We start from the raw sequence: 21811 nt of genomic DNA, 5'->3' as shown, positions 1-21811 counted from the left end.
GGGATGGCAAGTTGTTGGGCACCTCAACTCCTGTGAAAACCGACCACTGTGGTGACATTAGCCATCTCCAGTCCCACCCACCCAGAAGCAAGGGGTGGTGGCTGGGGTGGCTTTTGCATTTGTTTCTGTCTGTTAAGGTTCTCCTGGTTATGGATAATGAAAAGCTACATGGTAAAGAATGGTTATTTATGGGGGCACCTGGGTGGCTCAGTTGGTTAAGCATCTGACTTCAGCGCAGGTCATGATCTTGCAGTCTTGCACTGTGCTGACAGCTCGGAGCCTGGAGCCCGCTTTGGATTCTGTGTCTCCCTTTCTCTCTGCCCCTCCCCTGCTTGTGCTCTCTCTGTCTCTCAAAAATAAACAGACCTTAAAAATAATTTTAAAGAAAGAATGATAGCTTTCATCCCTGTTGGTATTGTATGGAATGCAGTTAGTTACTGGATTTAATAACCACAAATGTAAATACGTGATTTACAGTGATTCTTTGAATTTTTTTGTTAGTTAATGTTTATTTGTATAAAAGGTAGATTTTCATGAAGTAAGATCATTTTGACTTAAGGAAAATTAGTTTGAAACAATATAGACATAAAGTAGAAGGAAGCTGTGGAAGGCACAGAATTAAGAATTATGTATTTCATAATTGGCCACACTGGCGTTATCCCAGCCTCGCTGCAACAAGTCAGTGCTTTTGAATCAGGTTAATTGCTTCCAGAGAACACAGTACTCTTGCTGGTATCATTATTTAAAGAAAAAAAACGGTATTTTGTGAACTAGAATTTGTAGTGTTTCGTGAAGGCCAGATCGGGCCCTTGACTCACCTGCTTTTCTGTTTTCTTTTTATGTGGATCTCAGAAAAGTTACTTTTTTTCTGTTGAGATTTAAGTGTCCTCCTCATCAATAGTATTTTTCTCTTTTCCTCCCAGTGAGCTCCAAAATACATTTTTTAAATTGCCTTGTAGTCTGAATGTGAAGCCGTGGTTAAACATGCATTGCTACAATTTTAGTGGATCAAAGTGTATTTCTAATCTATATATTTTGGGGCAACAACGACACGTATTTTGAAATCTGTCATTTTGAAATGACACTGATTTTGAAATCTGAGACCTTGAGCATTTGAAAATTCAGAGTTTCCAGTTTAGCAGATTTGTTTAGTGGCTATGGAACATCACTGGACTGTGACGAAGAGAGTTACAGTGAAAAAGAGAGACTTAATTGGCATCCCAACAGCAATGTACCTTGGGGTTTCCTGCCTTAGATTAAATATAAACTGCTACAATATTTAGTTCAGCCAGAAATCCTGAGAAAACCTCATTAGATGTGCTTGAGACACAGCTTTCATCAGAGGTTTGGTGCGATTCTGGCAGTGAGTTTTACTGCCCTGTCTTTCTGTTGGCTGAATCACTACAACTCAGTTAACCACCATTTATGATTGCGATACTTTAAGCACTAAGCTATAAAAATTCTGTCTTGATTTAAAGGACAAGAGAACAAAAGTCTGAAGTATTAATGAGGCTGCTTTTCATTATATTTAATAAAGTTATGATGTAAGGTTGCTTGATGACATTAATATAGGACCATTTAAAAATAAGGTGGAACTTGGGGCATCCGGGTGGCTCAGTCGGTTAGGCATCCGACTTTGACTCAGGTCATGATCTCATGGTTCGTGGGTTCGAGCCCTGTATTGGGCTCTGTGCTGACAGCTCAGAGCCTGGAGCCTGCTTCAGATTCTGTGTCTCCCTCTCTCTCTGCCCCACCCCTGCTTGTGCTCTCTCTCTGTCTTTCGAAAATGAGTAAACATTAAAAAAACAACATTAAAAAATAAAAATAAGGTAGAACTAAAATTCTAGTCATGAGTTTATTCACTATGTATATGGAATGCTTAAGGAAAGTATGTAAAAACCTAGAAATAGGTTATAAAACTCCCAAAGTCAAAGAAGGGACAACGTTCATGAATTTATATTAGGGGCAATTGGGTAGCTTAATTAAGTGTCCGACTCTTGATTTCAGCTCAGATCATGATCTCATGGTCATGAGATTGAGCCCAATGTTGGGCTCTGTGCTGGGCATGGAGCCTGCTTAAGACTTTTTCTCCCTCAAGGGGAGCCTGCGTGGCTCAGTCAATTAAGTGTCTGGCTGCAGCTCAGGTCATGATCTCATGGTTCGTGGGTTTGAGCCCCACATCAGGCTCTATGCTCACAGCTCAGAGCCTGGAGCCTGCTTCAGATTCTGTGTCTCCCTCTCTCTGTTCCTCCATCACTCATGCTGTCTGTCTGTCTGTCTGTCTGTCTCTCTCTCTCTCAAAAATAAATCGAACATTAAAAATTAAAAAAATATTTTCTTAAGATCACTTTTCTCCTTCTCTCTTTACTGTCCCCAGCTCTTGCTCTCTCTCTCTCTCTCTCAAAAAAAAAAGAGAAAGAAAGAAAGAAAGAAAGAAAGAAAGAAAGAAAGAAAGAAAGAAAAAGAAATTTATATTAATACAGTGCAAAGAGGAAAGAAGGGAAAGCAAGGTGAATACTCAAAATTAACATGGAAGCCAGTACTTCAGCATGACAATTAATGAAAATGGAATACAAATTCTGAAGTTGGGTTTTTTTTAAAACTCAGTCAAATCTAATGTTCTTTTGCAAGAGACCCACTTAAAACATAATGACAGGTAAATTGGAAATACAGTGAGGATGAAAATGGAGAAAAGAATTAACGGAAATCAGAAATTTATGTAAGGATTCTCCAAAACTGACGATATCTGAAAAGACTATAAGGAGCCAGCAAAAGATAGAAGAGAATGTATCTAGAATCATTTGGTATTATGTATCATTTGTGGCAAAAACCCATACAGCAAAGTATGATTCATGTTTGTGAAAGGAAACTGTTTCTGAACTCAGAAAAAAAAATGTCATCAAGAAAGAGCAGCCAAATTGAACAGGATTTTCTAGAATATTTGATGAAACTAACTTCTTTGGAATCTCGCTTCTATTTCACAAGTACAAATTATGTCTGTGCTTTAAAATGATTTTTTCTGAGAAAGCAATGCTTAACTTAAGACATCCAGCGTGCTGCCAGGTGTTTAAAACAATGGGCATTTTAGACATGCATAGCTGTTATGACTAATTTATAAATGCAAAGAACCAAATTGACAAACAGCTGGTCTACCAAAATGACCCTGTAGATAGACAGTGGATGGACATTTTTGGAGAGCTGGAACCTAATTCCTACAAGTCTAAGCACTTGCTGCTGGTGGTAAGTAAAATCCTAAGTGTTCCATGCTCAGGCACTCTTGTCTAGATGACATTTCGCTCGGTATCATCACATTGCACTGATAGAAGGAATCAGCGTATGTGGGCGTGATGGGGGCAGCGGAACAAGTCAGAGTGAACTTTTGATGGTTTCACTTCTACGTGAAAGAAAAGAAGCATGCCCCAAAGGCTGCAGGTAGTTCACAGAAGTATTATTGGAATAGAAAACAGAAGCAGTAAAAATACCTTACTGTGTAATGAGACAGAAAGAAATATATCACTATGTTTTTTAAAACTTTTTGTATTATGTTTATTTGTTTATATAGAGAGCACGCGCACAAGCAGGGGAGGGGCAGAGAGAGGGAGAGACAGAATCCCGCCCCTGTTATGTTTTTTATTAATTATGGGTATTCTCTTTTAAATTAGTTCTACCTTAATTACAGTCTTAATTTTTATATCTGTGTATTTCAATCATGCACAGTAACATACTCTAAAAAGAAAGTGTAATTATACAATAAAGAATTAAAAATGAGTTAACGGGGCACCTGGGTGGGCTCACTTCGTTGAGCGTCCAAGTCTCGATTTCAGCTCAGGTCATAATCTCACAGTTTGTGAGTTTGAGCTCCGTGTTGGGCTCTGCGCTGACAGCATGGAGCCTGCTTGGGATTCTCTGTCTCCCTTTCTCTCTAGCCCCTGCCCCTGCTTGTGCTCTCTCTCGCTCTCCCCCCCCCCAACACCCCATAAAATTTTTTTTTTTTAAATGAGTTAAAAAATTATGTATATAATGACAGTTATTTGCTTCTGGCCATGACGGTGTAACCGGTCTTAGAGCAGCCCTCCTGCCATAAACAGCTAGAAAACTATACAAAATAAAGCATTCATTTGCAGATATTGGTCAACAGGCATTGCTGGACCACCATCTGTAAGAAAGACAGATGCTGTGATTGCCCTGTATTTCTGCCTCTCTGGAGCTATTTTCTGGAGCCTGGCACAAGGAAGGAAGAACCCACAGAGTACTGCAGTCTCATTGAACTTGGTATCCAAAGAATTCAGGAAGACTGAAGCTACTGGAATTTGCGGGCAGAGTACCAAAAGGAGGGAACTACCACTAAGTTCCAGAAATCTGCCTTGGTATCCCTTTGTGTCTTTGTGGACTACTAAGTATATGCATAGAATGAAACTTCGTGATTCAAGCTTATAGGGTGCTATAAGCCAACAAGTAACAGGTCTGAGAGACTGTCGCTTTCTGACCAAAGTGAAAAGACCTTGTGAACATCTGGGGTGTTCACTGGCTACCCCAGAGAGGCCATGCCTTTGCAGTGAGGCTGTAGATGTTTCCCAGCAAAGCTTGAAAACAAGTTCCGAGTGATCGAGCTGACCCACTAACACATTAACTGCCTCAAAACTTTTTAAAGGAACACAAAAACAAAACACTAAAAAAATCCAGACCACATTCAAAATGTGTAGAATCCAATTTTAAAAAGTTGCTAAGTGTGTAAAGAAGCAGAAAAATGTGACTTATAACCAGGGAAAATAGTAGCCAATGAAACAGATCTCGAAGTGACAGGCAGGATAATGAGCAGAGACTTTAAAAAAAAAACTGAGAGGCACCTGGGTAGCTCAGTCAGTTAAGCCTCCAACTTTGGCTCAGGTCGTGATCTCACAGTTCGTGGGTTCAAGTCCCACATCAGGCTCTGTGCTGACAGCTCAGAGCCTGGAGCTTGCTTCGGATTCTGTCTCTGTCTCTCTCTGACCCTCCCCTGCTCATGCTCTGTCTCTGTCTCTCAAAAATAAATAAAATGTTTAAAAATTTTTAAAAAACAACTTATAAAGTAATTTTTAAAGGATTTAAGAAAACAGTATAATGAACAAAGAAACAAAAAATTCAAAAATCAACCAAACATTCTTCTAGATGTGAAAATAAACCATCCGAATCAAAAAATGCTCTGCATGGGCTTAACAGCAGTTTAGATACTACAAAAATGTCAGTGAATTTGAAAACAGGACAATTGAAAATAAACCAAAAAGAAAAAAACTGAAACAGAAATGAACACAGCCCCACTGACCTATGGGGCAGTGCTAAGTGATCTAACATTGTGTATCTGAAGTCCTACAGTAAAGTGAAGGGACACAAAAATATAAAGGAGGAAAAAAAAAAAGGCCAAAAGCGTTACGGATTTGATAAAATAGACAAACCCACAGATCCAAAATGTTCAACAAATCTCAAGCTACTACAGCAAAGCCCATTATTAATTTGCATTAAAACCTAAGATAAAAATCTTAGTTTTAAGATTAAAAAAAAAAAAATCTCACGAGCAGCCAGAAAGAAGAAAACACAAAATTACATGCAGTGAGAAAAAGATAGAAAATTACTTCTCATCTGAAACAATGCAAGGCAGAACAGAATGGAAAGACACTTTCTTAGGCCTACCTTGACTACCATATTTAAAAAGTTACAGTTCCTCTCCCCACATCCTGCCTCCCTTACCTACACCTGTTCATGTTCTCCATGGCATTCATCATTTTATAATATGCTACATAATTCCATACTTATCTTCTCCAGTAGAATGTAACTTTTTTTCCCTGATTTGTTCACTGATATATCTTTAAATGTCTTGCACATAATGGCTGCTTAGCAACTATTTGTTGAAAAAACATATTAACAGTTGTTAGTAAGTATGTTAAGATTCTCCAGAGAAACAGAACCAACAGAATGTGTGTATACACCTATAGGAGAAAGACTTATTTCTAAAGAATTGGCTAATGTGATTGTGAAGGGTAGGTTGGCAGGCTGGAAATCCTGAGTTTTCAGTTTGAGTGCAAAGGCAGAATTCCTTTTTGCTTGGGAAGGTCACTGTTTTTCTGTTAAGGCCTTCAGGACTGATTGGATGAGGCACACCCACATTATGAAGGGTGATCACCTTTTAAGAGTCCACCAGTTTAAATGTTCATCCCATCTAAAAAACACATTCACAGGGGCTCAGTCAGTTGAGTCTCTGGCTTCAGCTCAGGTCATGATTTCACAGTTCATGGGTTCAAGCCCCACATCAGCTTCTGTGCTGACAGCTGAGTCTGGAGCCTGCTTCGGATTCTGCGTCTCCCTCTCTCTCAAAAATAAATAAATAACAACAAAAACAAAAACACCTTGACAGAAACATCCAGAGTAATGTTTGACAAAGTACCTGGGTACCGTGGTCTAGCCAAGTTGATATGTAAAATTAGCCATCACAGTAGGATATGGAAAACAGGAACTGTTACTCACTGTGAAATGTAAGATATAAGTTGGTACAATCATCTTGGAAAATTATTTGGCCACATCTAAGAAAGTTGAGTATGTGAGTGTCTTACCACTGAGCAAGTTTACTTCTAGTTATACACCTGGAAACACACATAAGGCCACAAATAAACGTGTTCAAAACTTCTCTAAAGTGTGGCTTGTGATAGGAAGAAAATAGAAATAAAACATCTATTCGTGGGAAAATGGATCAATTAATTGTGGTATATTTCTAGATTGAAATACTGCATAACAGTTAAAACAAATGAATTAAATACACATATATTGACATGGACTAATTTTTTTAATTCTGTTGAAAAAAGTGAGTTACAAAAGGATGTGTGTGTGTGTGTGTGTGTGTGTGTGTAGAGAGAGAGAGAGTTTGATACCACTTATATCAACTTGACAACTCAAAATCATAATATATCATTTGTTTTATGAGTTTACCAAGATTCTTTTTGCTGCCTGAGATTCTCGTATTTGATTCTGTAAAGGAAATCTACAGAAGCACAGGCTTTTGATCTTCGACATCTTGCTGTAGAGGTGACTAGATACACAGAAAGAGTTGTTCCACGGCAACCGGCTGATGCCAGCAGTGTGCACCACAGATAAACTGCATCATGCCCATTTTGCTAATTCTTACTCATTCACAACAATGTTAATATCTGTAACCCGTGACAAAATTTCAAAGTCAGAGATACTGATATTCAAAATGACAGATTGCGTGTATTTTCAGTTAAAGAATAGACTATAAATTTAAATCAAAATCACATTGAGTCATGACATTCAGTTTTATCTATTGATATTTTCTACTTAAATATTTCACTGTTTTTTAAACTGTGATGTAAGAGTAAAATAAGTTAAAGTCGATGTTCATCTTTTTTTTTCTAACTTTCTTAGCCACACATAAATTTGGAATGAACGTATTGCATTCGAGGTTAACCTTTAGTTTTTACTTAACCGTGCTTTCGCAGAAAATATTTTCTAATCAGTCCCCTCCCTGCACTGTTTTTATTTCCTTCCTAGTTGTCTGACGATGGTCGCTATGTCTTATTATCAATAAGGGAGGGATGTGATCCAGTAAACCGACTCTGGTACTGTGACCTACAGCAGGAATCCAATGGCATCACTGGTAAGTTATCTTTCAAACAGGTAATTATTCCAGAAAGCTCAATTAAAAAAGCAATTATTTTGGTCTTCTAATTGATTTCCCAAGAAACCTTCCATTCAACCACATCATCTCAGTTCATATTTTTTCTTTCAGTATTGTTCCATAAAATGAAGAAAAATTGAATGGAGCTTTTTGTTGGCTTTAGCATTTTCTCCATAGATTGAGGTTAACCATATGCTTTGCATATGAATGTGAAAATGTCCTGTGCATATTGTAGTTGAAGAGTGTTAAGGAGAAACTAGCCCTTTGGTCTGTAAAGCATTATAATTGTCTAGATGTAATGGTGCAAACTGTCACAGGCTAAGGTAAGAGACCAGTGAGAATTTGCCCGGTTAACAGGTTCTTATAGTTTCTTAGCACTGAGCAGCATGCACAATAACAGCTAGTTTTGCTTCCTGGAAAGCCTTCTACATCATGATAGCAAGCATATACCAGCTAGTTACAAATTGTGGAGGTGGCTCATTTTAAGTGTTGTTCCCTTTGAACATCTATGTCATGCCAGCACCATCCTCGAGCATTAAAGCTTTCCAGCTGCTTAATGTACTATGCTGAGAATTCCCAGACCCAACAACTCTACAGATATGCTGGCACTCAGATAAGGACACCAAACTAATCACCCTCTGTTATGGTTAATGTAAAATAAATATATTTTAGATATGGTGACACAGATTTTCAAACTATACAATATTGAGTACATTTCTAATTATTAATTAGATTACTTCATTATCGGTACCTAATTTTATATTACATTATGATAAGAAAATATACAGTTTTTTTTTTCTTATTGATTGGGCATTGCATCATTTTTAAACGTCCCTGAGCAAGATCGGCATCCTGACATTCTTAGATACTGCAGAGCGCCATTCACAGATACAGCAGCATGAAGTCCACAGATTTATTCAGGTGTGAAATATATATCCATTTCATAAAGATACGTGTGGGTTTGGTTTCTTGTTTTTCTGTTAAAAAAAAAAAGATGCACCCATTTTGATCTCAAGAGAAAATTGGGTCAGCCACATTAGTTTTCACATTCTTTGACAGGAGCAAAGCCAGCACCCAAGAATTATTCACTTGAGTTGCGATCCTAGGTGTACCCAGAAGTGGACCTCTGAAGAATGAAATCCGAAAGGAGCAGTGACTAGCTGTTTCTGTGCTGTCATCCTGACAGTGTTCCTATGTGAGTCCAAGATGGTGGGAAGGACTTAGCCTTTCTCCAGTTTATTAAAAATTCCAGTTACAGCGACCTCCCTCCAGAGAGTGCTGGTTTCATTTCCTATTTATTACCTTGTTATATCTTTAAATTATTAGATAGACTTGTTATTAAATGATACAGGTTACAAAAAACACAGGTTGCTTAATTTACTCTAAATACAGAGAAGAGAATTTCTTCCTGGTACTCTGAGCTTGGATTGCTGTGTCCACTTTAATAATAGTAATGCAGTGAGTGAAACTTCCAAGGGCTGGCAGAACTGGAGGAAACCTTGTTTTCTTCCAAACCTCTCAGTCCTTATCTGTTTGTTTTCACCTTATATACTTTTTATTTCACGATTTATCATTGCCTCTTTACTGAGGAATTAGAAAACGGCCTGTCGGGTGGCGCCTGGGTGGCTCAGTCGGTTGAGCCTCCAACTTCAGCTCAGGTCATGATCTCACAGGTTTGTGGGTTCGAGCCCCGTGTCAGGCTCTGTGCTGACAGCTCAGAACCTGGAGCCTGTTTCTGATTCTGTGTCTCCCGATCTCTCTGCCCCTCCCCAGCTCACGCTCTGTCTCTCTCTCTCCCTCAAAAAAAAATAAATAAACATGAAAAAGAAAACAGACTATAGGACCCAGAGACTGAGATTCTGGAGGGAAGACAGTGCAGAGATTCACTAGGCCATCACGAGTAAAATTCCAGACACTGTAGCCCTGGATGAACATGAAGGAGAAAAAAGGGACACATCTAAGAAACCATAAATGGCTATGATGCATTCAGATAGGAAGATCCTATTTACAAAATAAGCCAGGTCGTGGCCTGCCCTCCCAACTTGATCTTTTCCTTGAATTACCTTGTCTTCTCTGCTTCTTAGGTGGTTTTGTTTTTTTGTTTTTTTGGGTTTTTTTTGCAACTTGGGTAAAGAGCCTAGGGCAGAGTAAGCATTCAGTAAATGTTAGCAATTATTATTTTCTAAATTGTTCTCTCTTTTTCTTTTTAATTCATCCAGAGGAACTTTAAGGTTATTTTGTCATGATCTGAACAGCTGTATGTTTGACTAGGACTGTGTATAAACCTATAAATTTATTTGATATTAGGTCTCTCGGTGGAACCACATATTTCTTTTGTTCTTGGTCTTTTTTTTTTTTTTTTTCCTACTTTTATGTAAGCTCTACACCCAATGTGGGTCTTGAACTCACAGCCCCAAGATCAAGAGTTGCATGTTCTACTGACTGACCCAGCCGCGTGCCCCCTAACCACATATTACTTGTTAAAGTTATCCCTAGGTGTTTTGTATTTTTGTGAGCTATTGATGGCTTGTGAAGGTGTCTGTCAGGGTTTAACCAGAGAAGCAGAGCCAGTAGGAGATCTACATTAAGACATGTATTTCAAGAAATGGGTTTATGTGATTGTGGGACTAGGTAGGTAAGTCTGAAATCATTAGGGCAGGCCATCAGGAAGAACAGGCTGGAACTCTCAGGCACAGGCTGAAGCTGCTGTCCACAGGTAGTATTTCTGCCTTTTCAGAGAAGCCTCAGCTCCACTGATTGAATCAGGCCCACCTAGATTATCTAGGATAGTCTCCTTTGCTTAAAGTCAGCTGATCATGGTCTTTAATCACATCTACAAAATACGTTCACAATAACACCTAGATTAGTATCTTAATCATTAACTCAGGACATTAGCCAAGTTGACTTGTCAAAAACACCATCACGGGTGACCTCATGGAAAAAGCACATGGAGAAGAATAGAGTTAACAAGTCTTACAACACTAACCTGATTTCATTTTCTGGTAAGGTTATTAAACTGACCAGTGTTTGGCATTCATTGAGGCACTTAGAAAAATATGTGATATCCTATAGACTTTGAAGTGTATAATAGGATAGGTGGATTTGAAGCTGTTGATTTATACACTGATATGCATACTGAACGCATTAGGGAATGTTTTCCACTAATAGCTGCTAAATTCTGGGGGTAGCTGGGCCTGCCATCTTTTTTTAATTATTGCTTTACTAGCATTAAGTTTGTGGGTAATGTAAACCTCAGAGTAGTTACTCTTTCAAATGGCAGTCCTGGGATTCTGAAAGCTCTCCACAGTTACAGTGATTGGCCATTGCTAATACAATGACATGGAAATCCATTTCCATCCTTGGGTTCAAACTCAGTTGCATAGGACAAGATCAGAGAGATCTTGTTTTTTTGTGTTTTGGTTTTTTAAATTAATTGCTTGTTCATTATGAGTCAGTGATAGGATTATGACTATTTAAAGAAACAAGTACTATGTGTCAGTTGAACTGTTGAAGACATTAAGTAAAGCATATTTAGTTTATAACAGGAAACACATAGCATATTGAGATAGTGATCATTAAAAATTTTTAAATAACCTCTATTAATTACAGTTGGATATATTGGAACAATAACCAGAACACTTTCAAATCAGATTTGAGTTTCAGTCTCAGCTCTATAACTAAATAATTGGTGAACCAGGCATGGGAATGTTTTCTCTCAATGTTTCCATTATTTCCATGACTACAGATGGGGAAGTAATACCTACTTCATGAGGAATTGTGAGGAATAATGAAGAGGTATGGGGCTGGGCTTAGCAGAGTTCCTGGCATATAATAGTTTCTCAAGGAGTCCTCCTTTCTTTTTTCCTTTGTTTCTTGCCTGAAAGAGGAAGACTTGGAATCCGGACACTTTGGTTTTGGGTAACACTGTAAAATAGATAGAGAATATCCTAGGATAAATGGTTATCTTCAGTATCAAAGCTACTCTAAACAGAGATCTTGGTGTTGACTTATTTTCTGCAAAACCAGATTCATAATAAAAAAAAAAGGTCCTTTCATTGACAAAAACGTAAATAGGTGTGCCTCGAAGTGTGAGACTATGTGGGAAATGGTCTAATTGTACAGGTTGATAATTGAAATTTTGGGAGTTTATATGCCCAGTTGGTAACCATGACTACTGCCAGGGATCTTTTTCTTGCTCTTTCCTTACCTACTCTTCCATTTTTGTTATACTTTTAAACTAGGGGAAGAATAGTTAACATTTAACTTAAACGCTAAATGTGCTAGTTAACTATTAGATGAGTTAGACTTGGATACCCGGTGACTGAAAACTGAATCCAATGTTATAAAATCCTTCATTTTAAAAAAAAATTTTTATTTATTTATTTATTTATTTATTTATTTATTTATTTTTGAGAGAGAGAGAGAGAGCGCGCGCGCACATGCACCCACAGGGGAGGAGCAGAGAGATAGGGAGAGAGAGAATCCCAAGCAGGCTCCATGCTGTCAGCACAGAACCCGACACGGGGCTCTCAGTCCCACAGACCGAACCAGAACATAATGACCTGAGCTGAAATCAAGAGTCGGAGGCTCAAAAGGGACTGAGCCACTCAGACACCTCTGAAATCTTTCATTTTATATTGCTGAAATTTATATCCCTTTTATAACCTAAAGCCTTTTTGCTGTGATTTTAATCCTTTTTACCTTAAAGGCAGGGAGAATTCTCAGCATTTTCATGTAAATTAATTCTTTGTTTATTAGGGCGGGGCTAAATTGCTTGTCAGAAAAACTAAATAATTTCACTTAGGTAGCACTTTGTAACTTTTCTGTGAACTTTGTCTCCCAAGAAAATCCTCTACCCCTGTGCATTTCAAAATGAGAATCACAAAAAGCACAAAAAAGTGGCCAATGGCTATATACTATCATAGGGAAAACACATAGAGAAAACAAAACTACATAAATACAGGATGGAAAAAAAGTCTTAGAATATTGAGAGTTAAAGGAGTTCCCTTTGAAACTAGATTCCTTTGTCATTTACATTTGTCGTGTAAATTTCTGTTTCTCTTTCCCAACCTGCTGACCATTTTCCTGCTCACCACTCTGCCAGATCTCTCAACCTGTTACCCTTTGCCTCTCTTTGGAGAACTTCATTTCCGCCATTTATATGTGTAGTATTTTTACTTAATAATATGAACACATCTGGAAAGGCGCCCATGGCCTTTCCACAGGAACTGCACTTCAGGTTGGTGGCTGCTCCTTTCCTGACCTTTCTGAGCAGGAAACTCCTCTGCCTCCCCCATTTACCATTGTGTAGAAACAGCACCAGACAGATCATCTAGGCCTTAGAAGTTTGTTTAAACAATTTCCTAGGTGTTCCAAACAGCTAAGCAAATGTCTTCCAAAGAATATCACACCCCCTCCCCTCCATGGGGCGCCTGAGTGGCTCAGTCGGTTGAGCATCTGACTTCAGCTCAGGTCATGATCTCCGGGTTCACGAGTTTGAGCCCCACGTCAGGCTCTGTGCTGACAGCTCGGAGCCTGGAGCCTGGTTTGATTCTGTGTCTCTATCTCTCTCTCTGCCCCTCCCCCGCTCACACTCTGTCTCTGTCTCTCAAAAATAAATAAACATAAAAAAATTAAAAATCTATATATATCACACTCCCTTCTGTGTGATATTCTGGCTTCCAGAGACATGTTCTGAGTTGCTATCTTCTTTCTCTGGGGGAGGAGGGATTTTTGCCCTAGCAGTTACCACAGGGTTGACACCTTTTCTTCTGCAGTTGGCTTTTCTCTTCCTTTCCCCTATTCTTATTTCTTTTTTTCACTGTGCAAAAACAAACAACAACAACAGAAACACTTTGTGTGAGTGTTTGTGAGCTGCATGAGGTCAGGGACTTTGTCTTGCTCCCTGGAGTGCCCAGCACCTAGAACAGTGCCTAACAGATAACAAGGAGTCTGTCCTTGGCCAGATGTTAGTCAGACTTCCCTAAGCCCTCTTCTCAACCAATCCTCAGCCTTGGTTCCTCAGCCTCCTCTCCTTTGTTGGGCCAGCACAGCTCAGTTGTAGCAAGAATCTCACTAAATCAGTTTAAAGAGAATCCCCTACCCTCCATATCTGATCGCTCTTAATATCTGATCAAATTCCTCATTCCTCCCCTATGTGATATCTGATTACCTTGACCTGCCTTCACCACGAATATTAGTAGGTTGTTTTAACTAGCATCCCCCCTACTCCATGTGTCCTCTTAGTGACCACCCCTCTGTCCATTCTGCTCATTGGCTATAAATCCCCAGCTCCCTTTTTTGTATTTGGAGTTAAGCCTGATCTCTCTCTCTCTTATTGCTGTAGTCTTAACACCTCTCTCGGGAGTCCTGAATAAAGCCTTCTTTACCATTTTAACAAGCGTGAGATAATTTTTTTTCTTTCATATAGACTCCTAGAAGGTGGGTACCAGTTTGTCTTGAATGATGTTGTTGTTTATGGCTCATGGTGCTCAGGTGGCCCTGCTTTATAAGCCATCCTCCATCAGTCACTGGTCATGTTCCTGTAAGCATTTTGAATCTTCTCTTTTCTGGCCTCCTAAAGTTTTCTTAGTTAAATTTTTATCCTTTATGAAACCCTGAGAATGATGAATAAGTACAGACCATGCTTCTCCAGTTGTGTATATTGTATGGGCAGAAGTTTTTCTTTCTCTTCTTCTGTTCCTTGTTTAAGATCAAAAGTGAAGAACCACTTAGGACACCAGGCTGGCGTGACAATTTAATAGTCTGCAGGAGAAAAGACAGCTGGGTCTTGACTCCTGTGATTCTTAATGTGATTCATGCCTGCAGATTAGTTGAAATTAATCATCCTGAACCTTGGAAGCAAATGATTTGTGTCTGGATTTTCGTAGTTATATTTTCTGTATTTAAGAATTTTCAAAATTATATATATATTTCATTTCCTAAGTTTATTATCCAATTTGAATATGCAGTTGACCTTTGAACAACCCAGATTTGAACTCTGCAGGTCCACTAAACGTGGATATTTGGGTTTTTTTTTTTTTTTTTTAAGAATAAATACAGTATTGTACTATAAGTGTATTTTCTTTTATGACTTTCTTAATATTCACTTTTCTCTAGCTTACTTTATTCTAAGGATACAGTATATAATACGTACAAGATACAAAATATGTGTTAATGGGTTGGTTGTGTTATCAGTAAGGCACCTAGTCAACAGTGGAATGTTAGTAAAATTTCAGGGGAGTCAAAAATTATATGTGGATTTTTGACTGCAGTGTGTTGTTGGTATCCCTAACTCCCACGTTGTTCAGGAGTCAACATATATATAAAGTTACTTCATATCAACTAAATTCAGAATAAATTTTTACAAATTTTCTATATTATAGTTAAGTATCAGGCCTTAGATTTGCTCTTTTTTCAAATATGTGGACTTAAAAAACTTTTATTAAAATTTCATTTATACGTTAAAAATATAAATGATGGTTTTCAACATATTTTTATGCATATTTATCTTAGTGTTCAGTATAAATATTTAACTTATATTTCTAAATATTTTTACTGGAAAAGTCTGAGACCACTATTTTAAAATTTGGTTGCTTCTGTTGTCTCACACTGTCAACAAATATATGTAAGTCTCAGTCTAAACTGTGGGATTGGGTTAAGTGTTACATATTTAGTTACAAAGCACGTGTGTAGCATGTATCAGGTGCCCCACTTTGCGCCGTCATTCCTGCTGGATGGTCTCTGTGAGGTCGCCAGTGCACAGTTTCAGGGCTTATCAGCAGTGCTGTGACCTAGCACACAGCGCAGGCTCACAGTTGGGACATCTCTGCGGTCTGAAGACTCTAAACGCCCTCCCTTTCCCCTCTGTTTTCTTTCTTTTGTTCCCTCTCTCTTTGGTTCTTTCACTTTTCTGTGAAAGTTCAGATCCTTTATTTCCTATTGTTAAGGTGAACAGCAACAAAAGAGATGCTGACCATTTGGCCCTATTCTGAATGCATTTAAACTTGTGTTAGAAGTTTTGAAATAGAATCCTTAGGAAGCAATTATTAGGTGAAAAGCACTATCAATGTCTAAAGTCCTTGTTAGTAACGTAACACACTTAGCACGCCAACGTAGCCATCTTAGGACAGCCCTGAACTGGTCTTTGCTCCTATCTCAGCATTTATGGAGCATTTGGCAGAAATGACAGATGGTGCTGACATGACTGATTTTTGTAAGGAAATACCAGCTTATCTTTACTTCATCCAGACTTTCACTAACCTGTCTCTGCTTTTTCATTTTTTGCTGAAAATTCGATCCTTTTAGACTGATGAAGTTTTCAGCACTCAGCCTGTCTTTGTTTTAGTGCTTCCGTGTCATTAATGAAAAATGGCTCTCTTCTGCATAAAAAATTAATCTACACTACATGCTACGCATACCAAGGAAGCTCGGTGTTTTCGGACACTGAAGTTGTTCCTTCAGCTGTCTCTAGCTAATGCCGGGCACGTGACCTCTTGTTTCTCAGTAGCTGAGACAACGCTGACTCGTGTTTCATGCCTTACGGGGCTTGGGCATCTTTTGGGGGGGGGGGTGTGGAAAGGGGGAAATAAATTTGGGAAACTTGAAACAAACAAGTTGTCCAAAGTTTAGCAAACTCACCTGAGTGTTAAGAGCCAGCCCAACAGGCGAGGAGAGCTTCTGTGAAAGGCAGGGAGTTATTAAAAAATAGTATGTGTTTCAGAGTGGGAATGTAAAAAAAGCAAAAAGAATTGGAACATCAAAAGACAGCATAAAAATAAGCAAAATATTAATTTTGAAGTAAAATATAAATAGATATAAAAATATAAGTAATAGTGACAAAACTAGTATTTTTTTCTAATTTTAAAATTAGTGATTCTAAAGGCTTATTCTAGGAAAATAGCTACGTGCTGTGACAGATGGAAATTAGATTTTAAAAGTTCACTATTAACAAGTCATGCTGTTCAGAAGCCACATTTAGCTTATTTTTGCCATTTGAAGAATGTTGGGATTATTTGGAATAGTAGTAAGTATTGACTATTTAACATTTTCTGCATGCCAGATTCTGAGCTACAACTGTAGATAATTCATTTAGTCTTCTCAACAACCTCTAAGGAGCACATGTTGTTATCTCCAGGAAACTGGGGATGGGGAGGCCAGTTCACTTCCCTGATGCCACGCAAAGATTCAGACTCAGGTCAGTTGACACTCCCAAGCCCGTGTTCTGACTGTCACTGTGAGGCAGCTGGGATGGAAGGAAGGTGTCAGGCCAAGGAGAACAACAGCGTTCTGCCCTCCAAGTTTCAGAGCCTGACTTCACTTTGCATTTGTTTGTTGTTATTGTATAGTGTTTCATAAAGTATAAAAGCACTTTTAGCTCCTGTTGCTAGAGAGCTTACAAAACATTTTCTATGAAACAAAGTTAATACCATTGATTTTAAAAGGAAGCAATAAAAAGTAATGAGTTTGCTCTAGGGAAAGCATAAGATGACTTATTTTAAGCTAACCTTCCCTCAGCAAACAAATCATTCTCCCACCAAGAATCAGGTCTATAAAAAGTCATTTTAACTTACACAGGGAGAAGTTTGGGAATTGAATTCTGTTGGCGTCAGAGTGAATAATGCCACTTAGGAAAAAAAGAACCTCAGGAAAGGATGGTAAAAGTGAGACGGTTTGGGAGTTAAGCCATGTTTCTTTTTTAAGAGTAATTTTTCCATTTTCCATTTAAACCAGTAGCGTTCTAACTTGCGAATAGCAAAACTGAGTGAGCCCCATTGTTCAACTGAAATACCATTTCTCTTGAATTATTTTGTGCCAAATCCCTGAGGAGCAAGGTTTTCAGGAGAGCAAAAAGATTCCGTGAACGCCATTTTAAACATGCAGCCCCATGGGGGCCAGTACTTTGAATCCCATTGGTATAAATCCAGCCACATACCTAAATTCAAATGAATTTATGACTTGTAGTATTTATTTATGACTCAGGTTAATACTCCAGGATTTGATGGTAGATAATGACCACAAACTTTGTTGTTTTGGTGTTCCCTGGGGCTTGATTATTTAAAACGAGTGTGCCACATCTTCAGGCTCACCTGATTATACAGAGGTACTGAAGGAAATTTCTGTGTATTGCCTTTAGTAGATATTTCAATGACTTTTTGTGTTGGGGGTGGGTGGCTAGGGTCGTAATAAATATCACTAGAATGCCTGCAAGACCTTTTCAGGCAGAAACCATAAGATGGTTACTTTGAGAAGTAAAGGTTGCACATCAGGAAATGTTTTATTGTCAGGGGGACATTTAAGGAATCTGACATTTTTCTGAACCAAGATTCTGTGTCTACAAATGTCACAGTCCAGAAAATTGTGATTCATCATTCTTAGTATAAACAAATGTACCTTTCTGATTACCTGCAGTTCTTGCGTTGCCAGCTAATTTTTTACTTATTTACTTAGTCTTCTAAGGAATGGTTTTTGGGTTTTTCCCCTTTTAAAGCATTGTTTTATGTAAATTAAAATGAAATTATCTTTGAGCGGTCACCTGTGTTTGAGGTTAGCAGTTTGTTACTGAAAAGAAAATTGAAACTTAAATTCACAGCATAACCTTTATAAAAATTAATTGTAAGGATTTCTCTTTGAAGGAGTTCAGCAAATTATATATTCTGAGTAACCTCCCAATTAAAACAACTGAAATGCTGTAAAAAGCTTATAAAATATCTTTTTAAATATATTGCAAAGTTGGCACAAAAAAAGAGAAACCATAGAGACCAAAGACAAAATGAATGCAGGAATCCTGGATTGTTCCAGAATGTTCCTGGGTTTTGCAGGTTAAGTTTCCATCTGATGGCCACCCAGGGCAAGGGGGATAGAAGATAAAGGCCTCTGGTTCTCCATATTGGAGAGTCTAATGAGAGATATCCTCGATGTAATGGTGATTAAGAAATAAACTACCAGTGGTGGAGCTGGGAGCAAGAGGTGGGGGAAAGGGAGGGTATGGGAAGAAAACCCACCTATCTTTACGTTAGCACTGGGGAAGGAGAGGGAGAGGCAGGATGTGAATTCTCCTAAAACATGAGAAAGGCTGACATGGGTACAGGTTATCTTGATTGTCCCCTCTGAGGTCCAAAAATCCTCAGGCTAAGATTTTAATTTAAAGCGCTCCCAGATTGGTTGCCTCTCAGCAGGCAAACGGAAGCCAAATACGGTAGCATTCTGGAAGAATGCTACTTTAACTCAGGCCTCCAAGAATTCCCATAGATATTGTTTCAAGGGAAATCATTTCACAGTCAAAACTCACACATACACACACACACACACGCGCACACACACACACACACACACACACACAAAGAAATCACAAATCAGACAAAGAAACTCACCAGCATGAGAAATAGAGCAACAGAAGCACCGAGTGGAATTATCACATCCTAACGTAAATACATTTTAAATTTAAATACACTTTAAAAAGTAAACAATGTGATGCTACTTTTACAAAAAATAAACAAGGAGCTTGGAAGCATAAGCAAGAAACAACATCCTGTAAAGAATAACCCAACAGAGTGGAAGAAGACCAAGTAGAATTTCTGTAAAAAATATGATTATTAATGTTAAAAAATTGAGTTATTAGGTTGAAGAAATTAGACACAGCTGAAGAGAGAATTAATGAAATAGAATATGGATGTAAAGAAATTTTACTTCCCACCAAGCAGTGGGACGCATGACTGGTTAAGAGAGATGAGAAAGAAAAAATCTTTTCAGAAATGATAAACGACATAATTGGGACCAGTCATTCTGCAGAGGACAACTTGCCCAAGATGTTACTATGAAAATCACATAGTTGTCTTAACATCGAAGTAGACTTTAAAAATAAAAAGTAAAAAGCATTGCTAAAGTTAAAACTTCATAACCATAAAGAGTTCAATTGGGTTTTATTTAAATATAATAATTCTAATTTGGTATGTATTGAACAGCATGCTTTCAAACTACAGAGGGCAGAAATTAACAGAAATACAAGTAAAAATTAAACAAATCTAATCTATAATCATAGAGGAACATTTTAAGACCTCTTCTCGGCCTGCTAGAAAAAAAATGGCTCCCCAAATCAGTAAATACATGGATTTGAACAATGTGATTAACATATGACTTAATAGACATATTTGGCATATCACATCCAAAATCTACAAAATATATATTCTTTTCAGTCACAGGAACATTTAAAAATCCTTAAAGGAAAAATAATTAGGCCCTAAAAGTTTCTCTTAGCAAATTTCAAAAGATTAAAAATCATACAGTGTGTTTTTCGAGCACAATTGGATTTAGCCAGAAGTCACTCGTAATGACCACAGGATGGAAAAATCTCACAAACATGTCATGTGAAAGAAATCAGACACAAAAGAATACATATTGTATGACTTCACCATACATGAAATTCAAGGATAAGATAAAATTAGACTGTAGTGTTTATGGATACATATTGGAGCAGGAAAAGAACAAAGAAAAATAAAGTAAATAATGTAAAATTCAGAATGATGGTTACCTTTGGTGGGGGAGAGGCTTGTTCAGAGCATCATGGTGCAAAAAGTTCCCCCTCACTCTATTTTGAAAAATGACTGTTTTAACGTGTATGTTCTTTCAAATGAACCTTAGGATGATATTGTCAAATTCCCTAAAAATCTCATTTGAATTTTGATTGGAATTATGTTAAATTTATAGATTTCCTCTGGGATTATTTGCACCTTTGAAATATTGAGTCTTCCCATCTAGAGGTATGGTATGTGTTTCTAGTTCTTCAGGGTTTTGTTGTTGTTGTTGTTGTTTTAGGATTTCTTAGGAAGATTTTAGAGCTTTCTTCATATAGATTCCACATTTCGTGTTAAGTGCATTCCTAAGTATTAATTTTGCTTCTGTTGTACAAGAGGGCCCCTCCTCACCCCATATTTTCTGACTGGTTATTGCTGGCATATTAGAAAGCTATAGATTTTATTTAGCTTATCTTATTATTAGTTTTAATTCTGTCATTTTTTTTTTTTTTTTACAAATTTTTAAATTTTTATTTATTTTTGAGAGAGCGAGAGAGAGACAGAATGCGAGCGGGGGAGGGGCAGAGAAAGAGGGAGACACAGAATCCGAAGCAGGCTCCAGGCTCTGAGCTGTCAGCACAGAGCCCAACGTGGGGCTCGAACCCACCAACCGTGAGATCATGACCTGAGCTGAAGTCGGATGCTCAACCGACTGAGCCACCCAGGCGCCCCTGGTCATTCATTTTTAAATATTTGTTGAGTTTTTGTTGTGGGGTAGGTATTAGTAATCACTTTACGATAATTTTTTAATTTAGTTACTCATCCTAGTTTACAGTTGAGAAAATAAAGCTTAGTAGAGAATAAAGAGATTGCTCAAGGTCACACAACTAAATAATGGAGCTGGGGTTTTAATTCAGTTATGTCTGACCAAAAAAAAAAAAAAAATCTCTTTCCTCCATGGGAGTATATTTTTCTTGATAAATTTAATTCGACCAAAAATCACATAAAGATACTATGCTATGGAGATGAAGGAGACAATGTAAAATTACCTTGAAAGATTCAAGGATAAAAATGAACTACCAAATTAATATTGAGCAATTTCACTGAGAAATTTAAGGTAGGAGATTAATTAGAGAAGAGCTAAGATCTGGCAGTGCCTTTTAGTAGTTTAGAAATCATCGAGCTCTTTTGTTTATAAAACTTTTAAAATGTACTCTCTGAATATCTACATGTGATACATTGTGAAACATGTCTTCCCAGTGGTTTTTATTATATTTTTTATTTTTTATACATGGCATTTAAGGTGTGGATGTGTGTGTGTGTGTGTGCGCTGGGGGGGGGTAAGGGGTGTCTGTGTGGAGGATGTGTGTCTGTGTTTGTATTTGTACCTGGGTTTGAGTGTGTGTGTGTGGAGGGGGATGTCTAGGTATGAGTGTGCGGGTGTGCGTGTCTTGGTGTGTGAAATCGTCCTGGTTGGGAGCCGCCGCCATAGACCGAAGACATGGAGGCGAATGGCGAAGATGTGGGATGGTGTAGTGGCAGTCCGGGTAGAAAGAAGTGCTTGGCTTTGAGATATTCGGGTAGAAGAGGATTTATCAGATTACCTGGGGCAGGGGGCTGAGAGGAGAAGTCCTTT

The 21811-nt window shown here is 38.0% G+C and overlaps 1 protein-coding gene across 1 annotated transcript in view; it reads left to right on the top strand.

Annotated features, from left to right (window-relative positions):
• Nucleotides 1-21811, top strand: part of LOC123608789 (prolyl endopeptidase) — a 120247-nt gene that overhangs the window by 43572 nt on the left and 54864 nt on the right. Inside the window, exon 7 of the mRNA XM_045499172.1 lies at nucleotides 7537-7642. Within this exon, the coding sequence (XP_045355128.1) occupies nucleotides 7537-7642 (106 nt within the window). The remainder of the gene's footprint in view (nucleotides 1-7536; nucleotides 7643-21811) is intronic.

The sequence above is a fragment of the Leopardus geoffroyi genome, chromosome B2, assembly GCF_018350155.1.
Source record: "Leopardus geoffroyi isolate Oge1 chromosome B2, O.geoffroyi_Oge1_pat1.0, whole genome shotgun sequence".
NCBI classification, from domain to species: Eukaryota; Metazoa; Chordata; class Mammalia; order Carnivora; family Felidae; genus Leopardus; species Leopardus geoffroyi.
The sequence above is the reverse complement of the archived record's forward strand: the minus strand, read 5'-3'. Positions and strand labels throughout refer to the sequence as shown.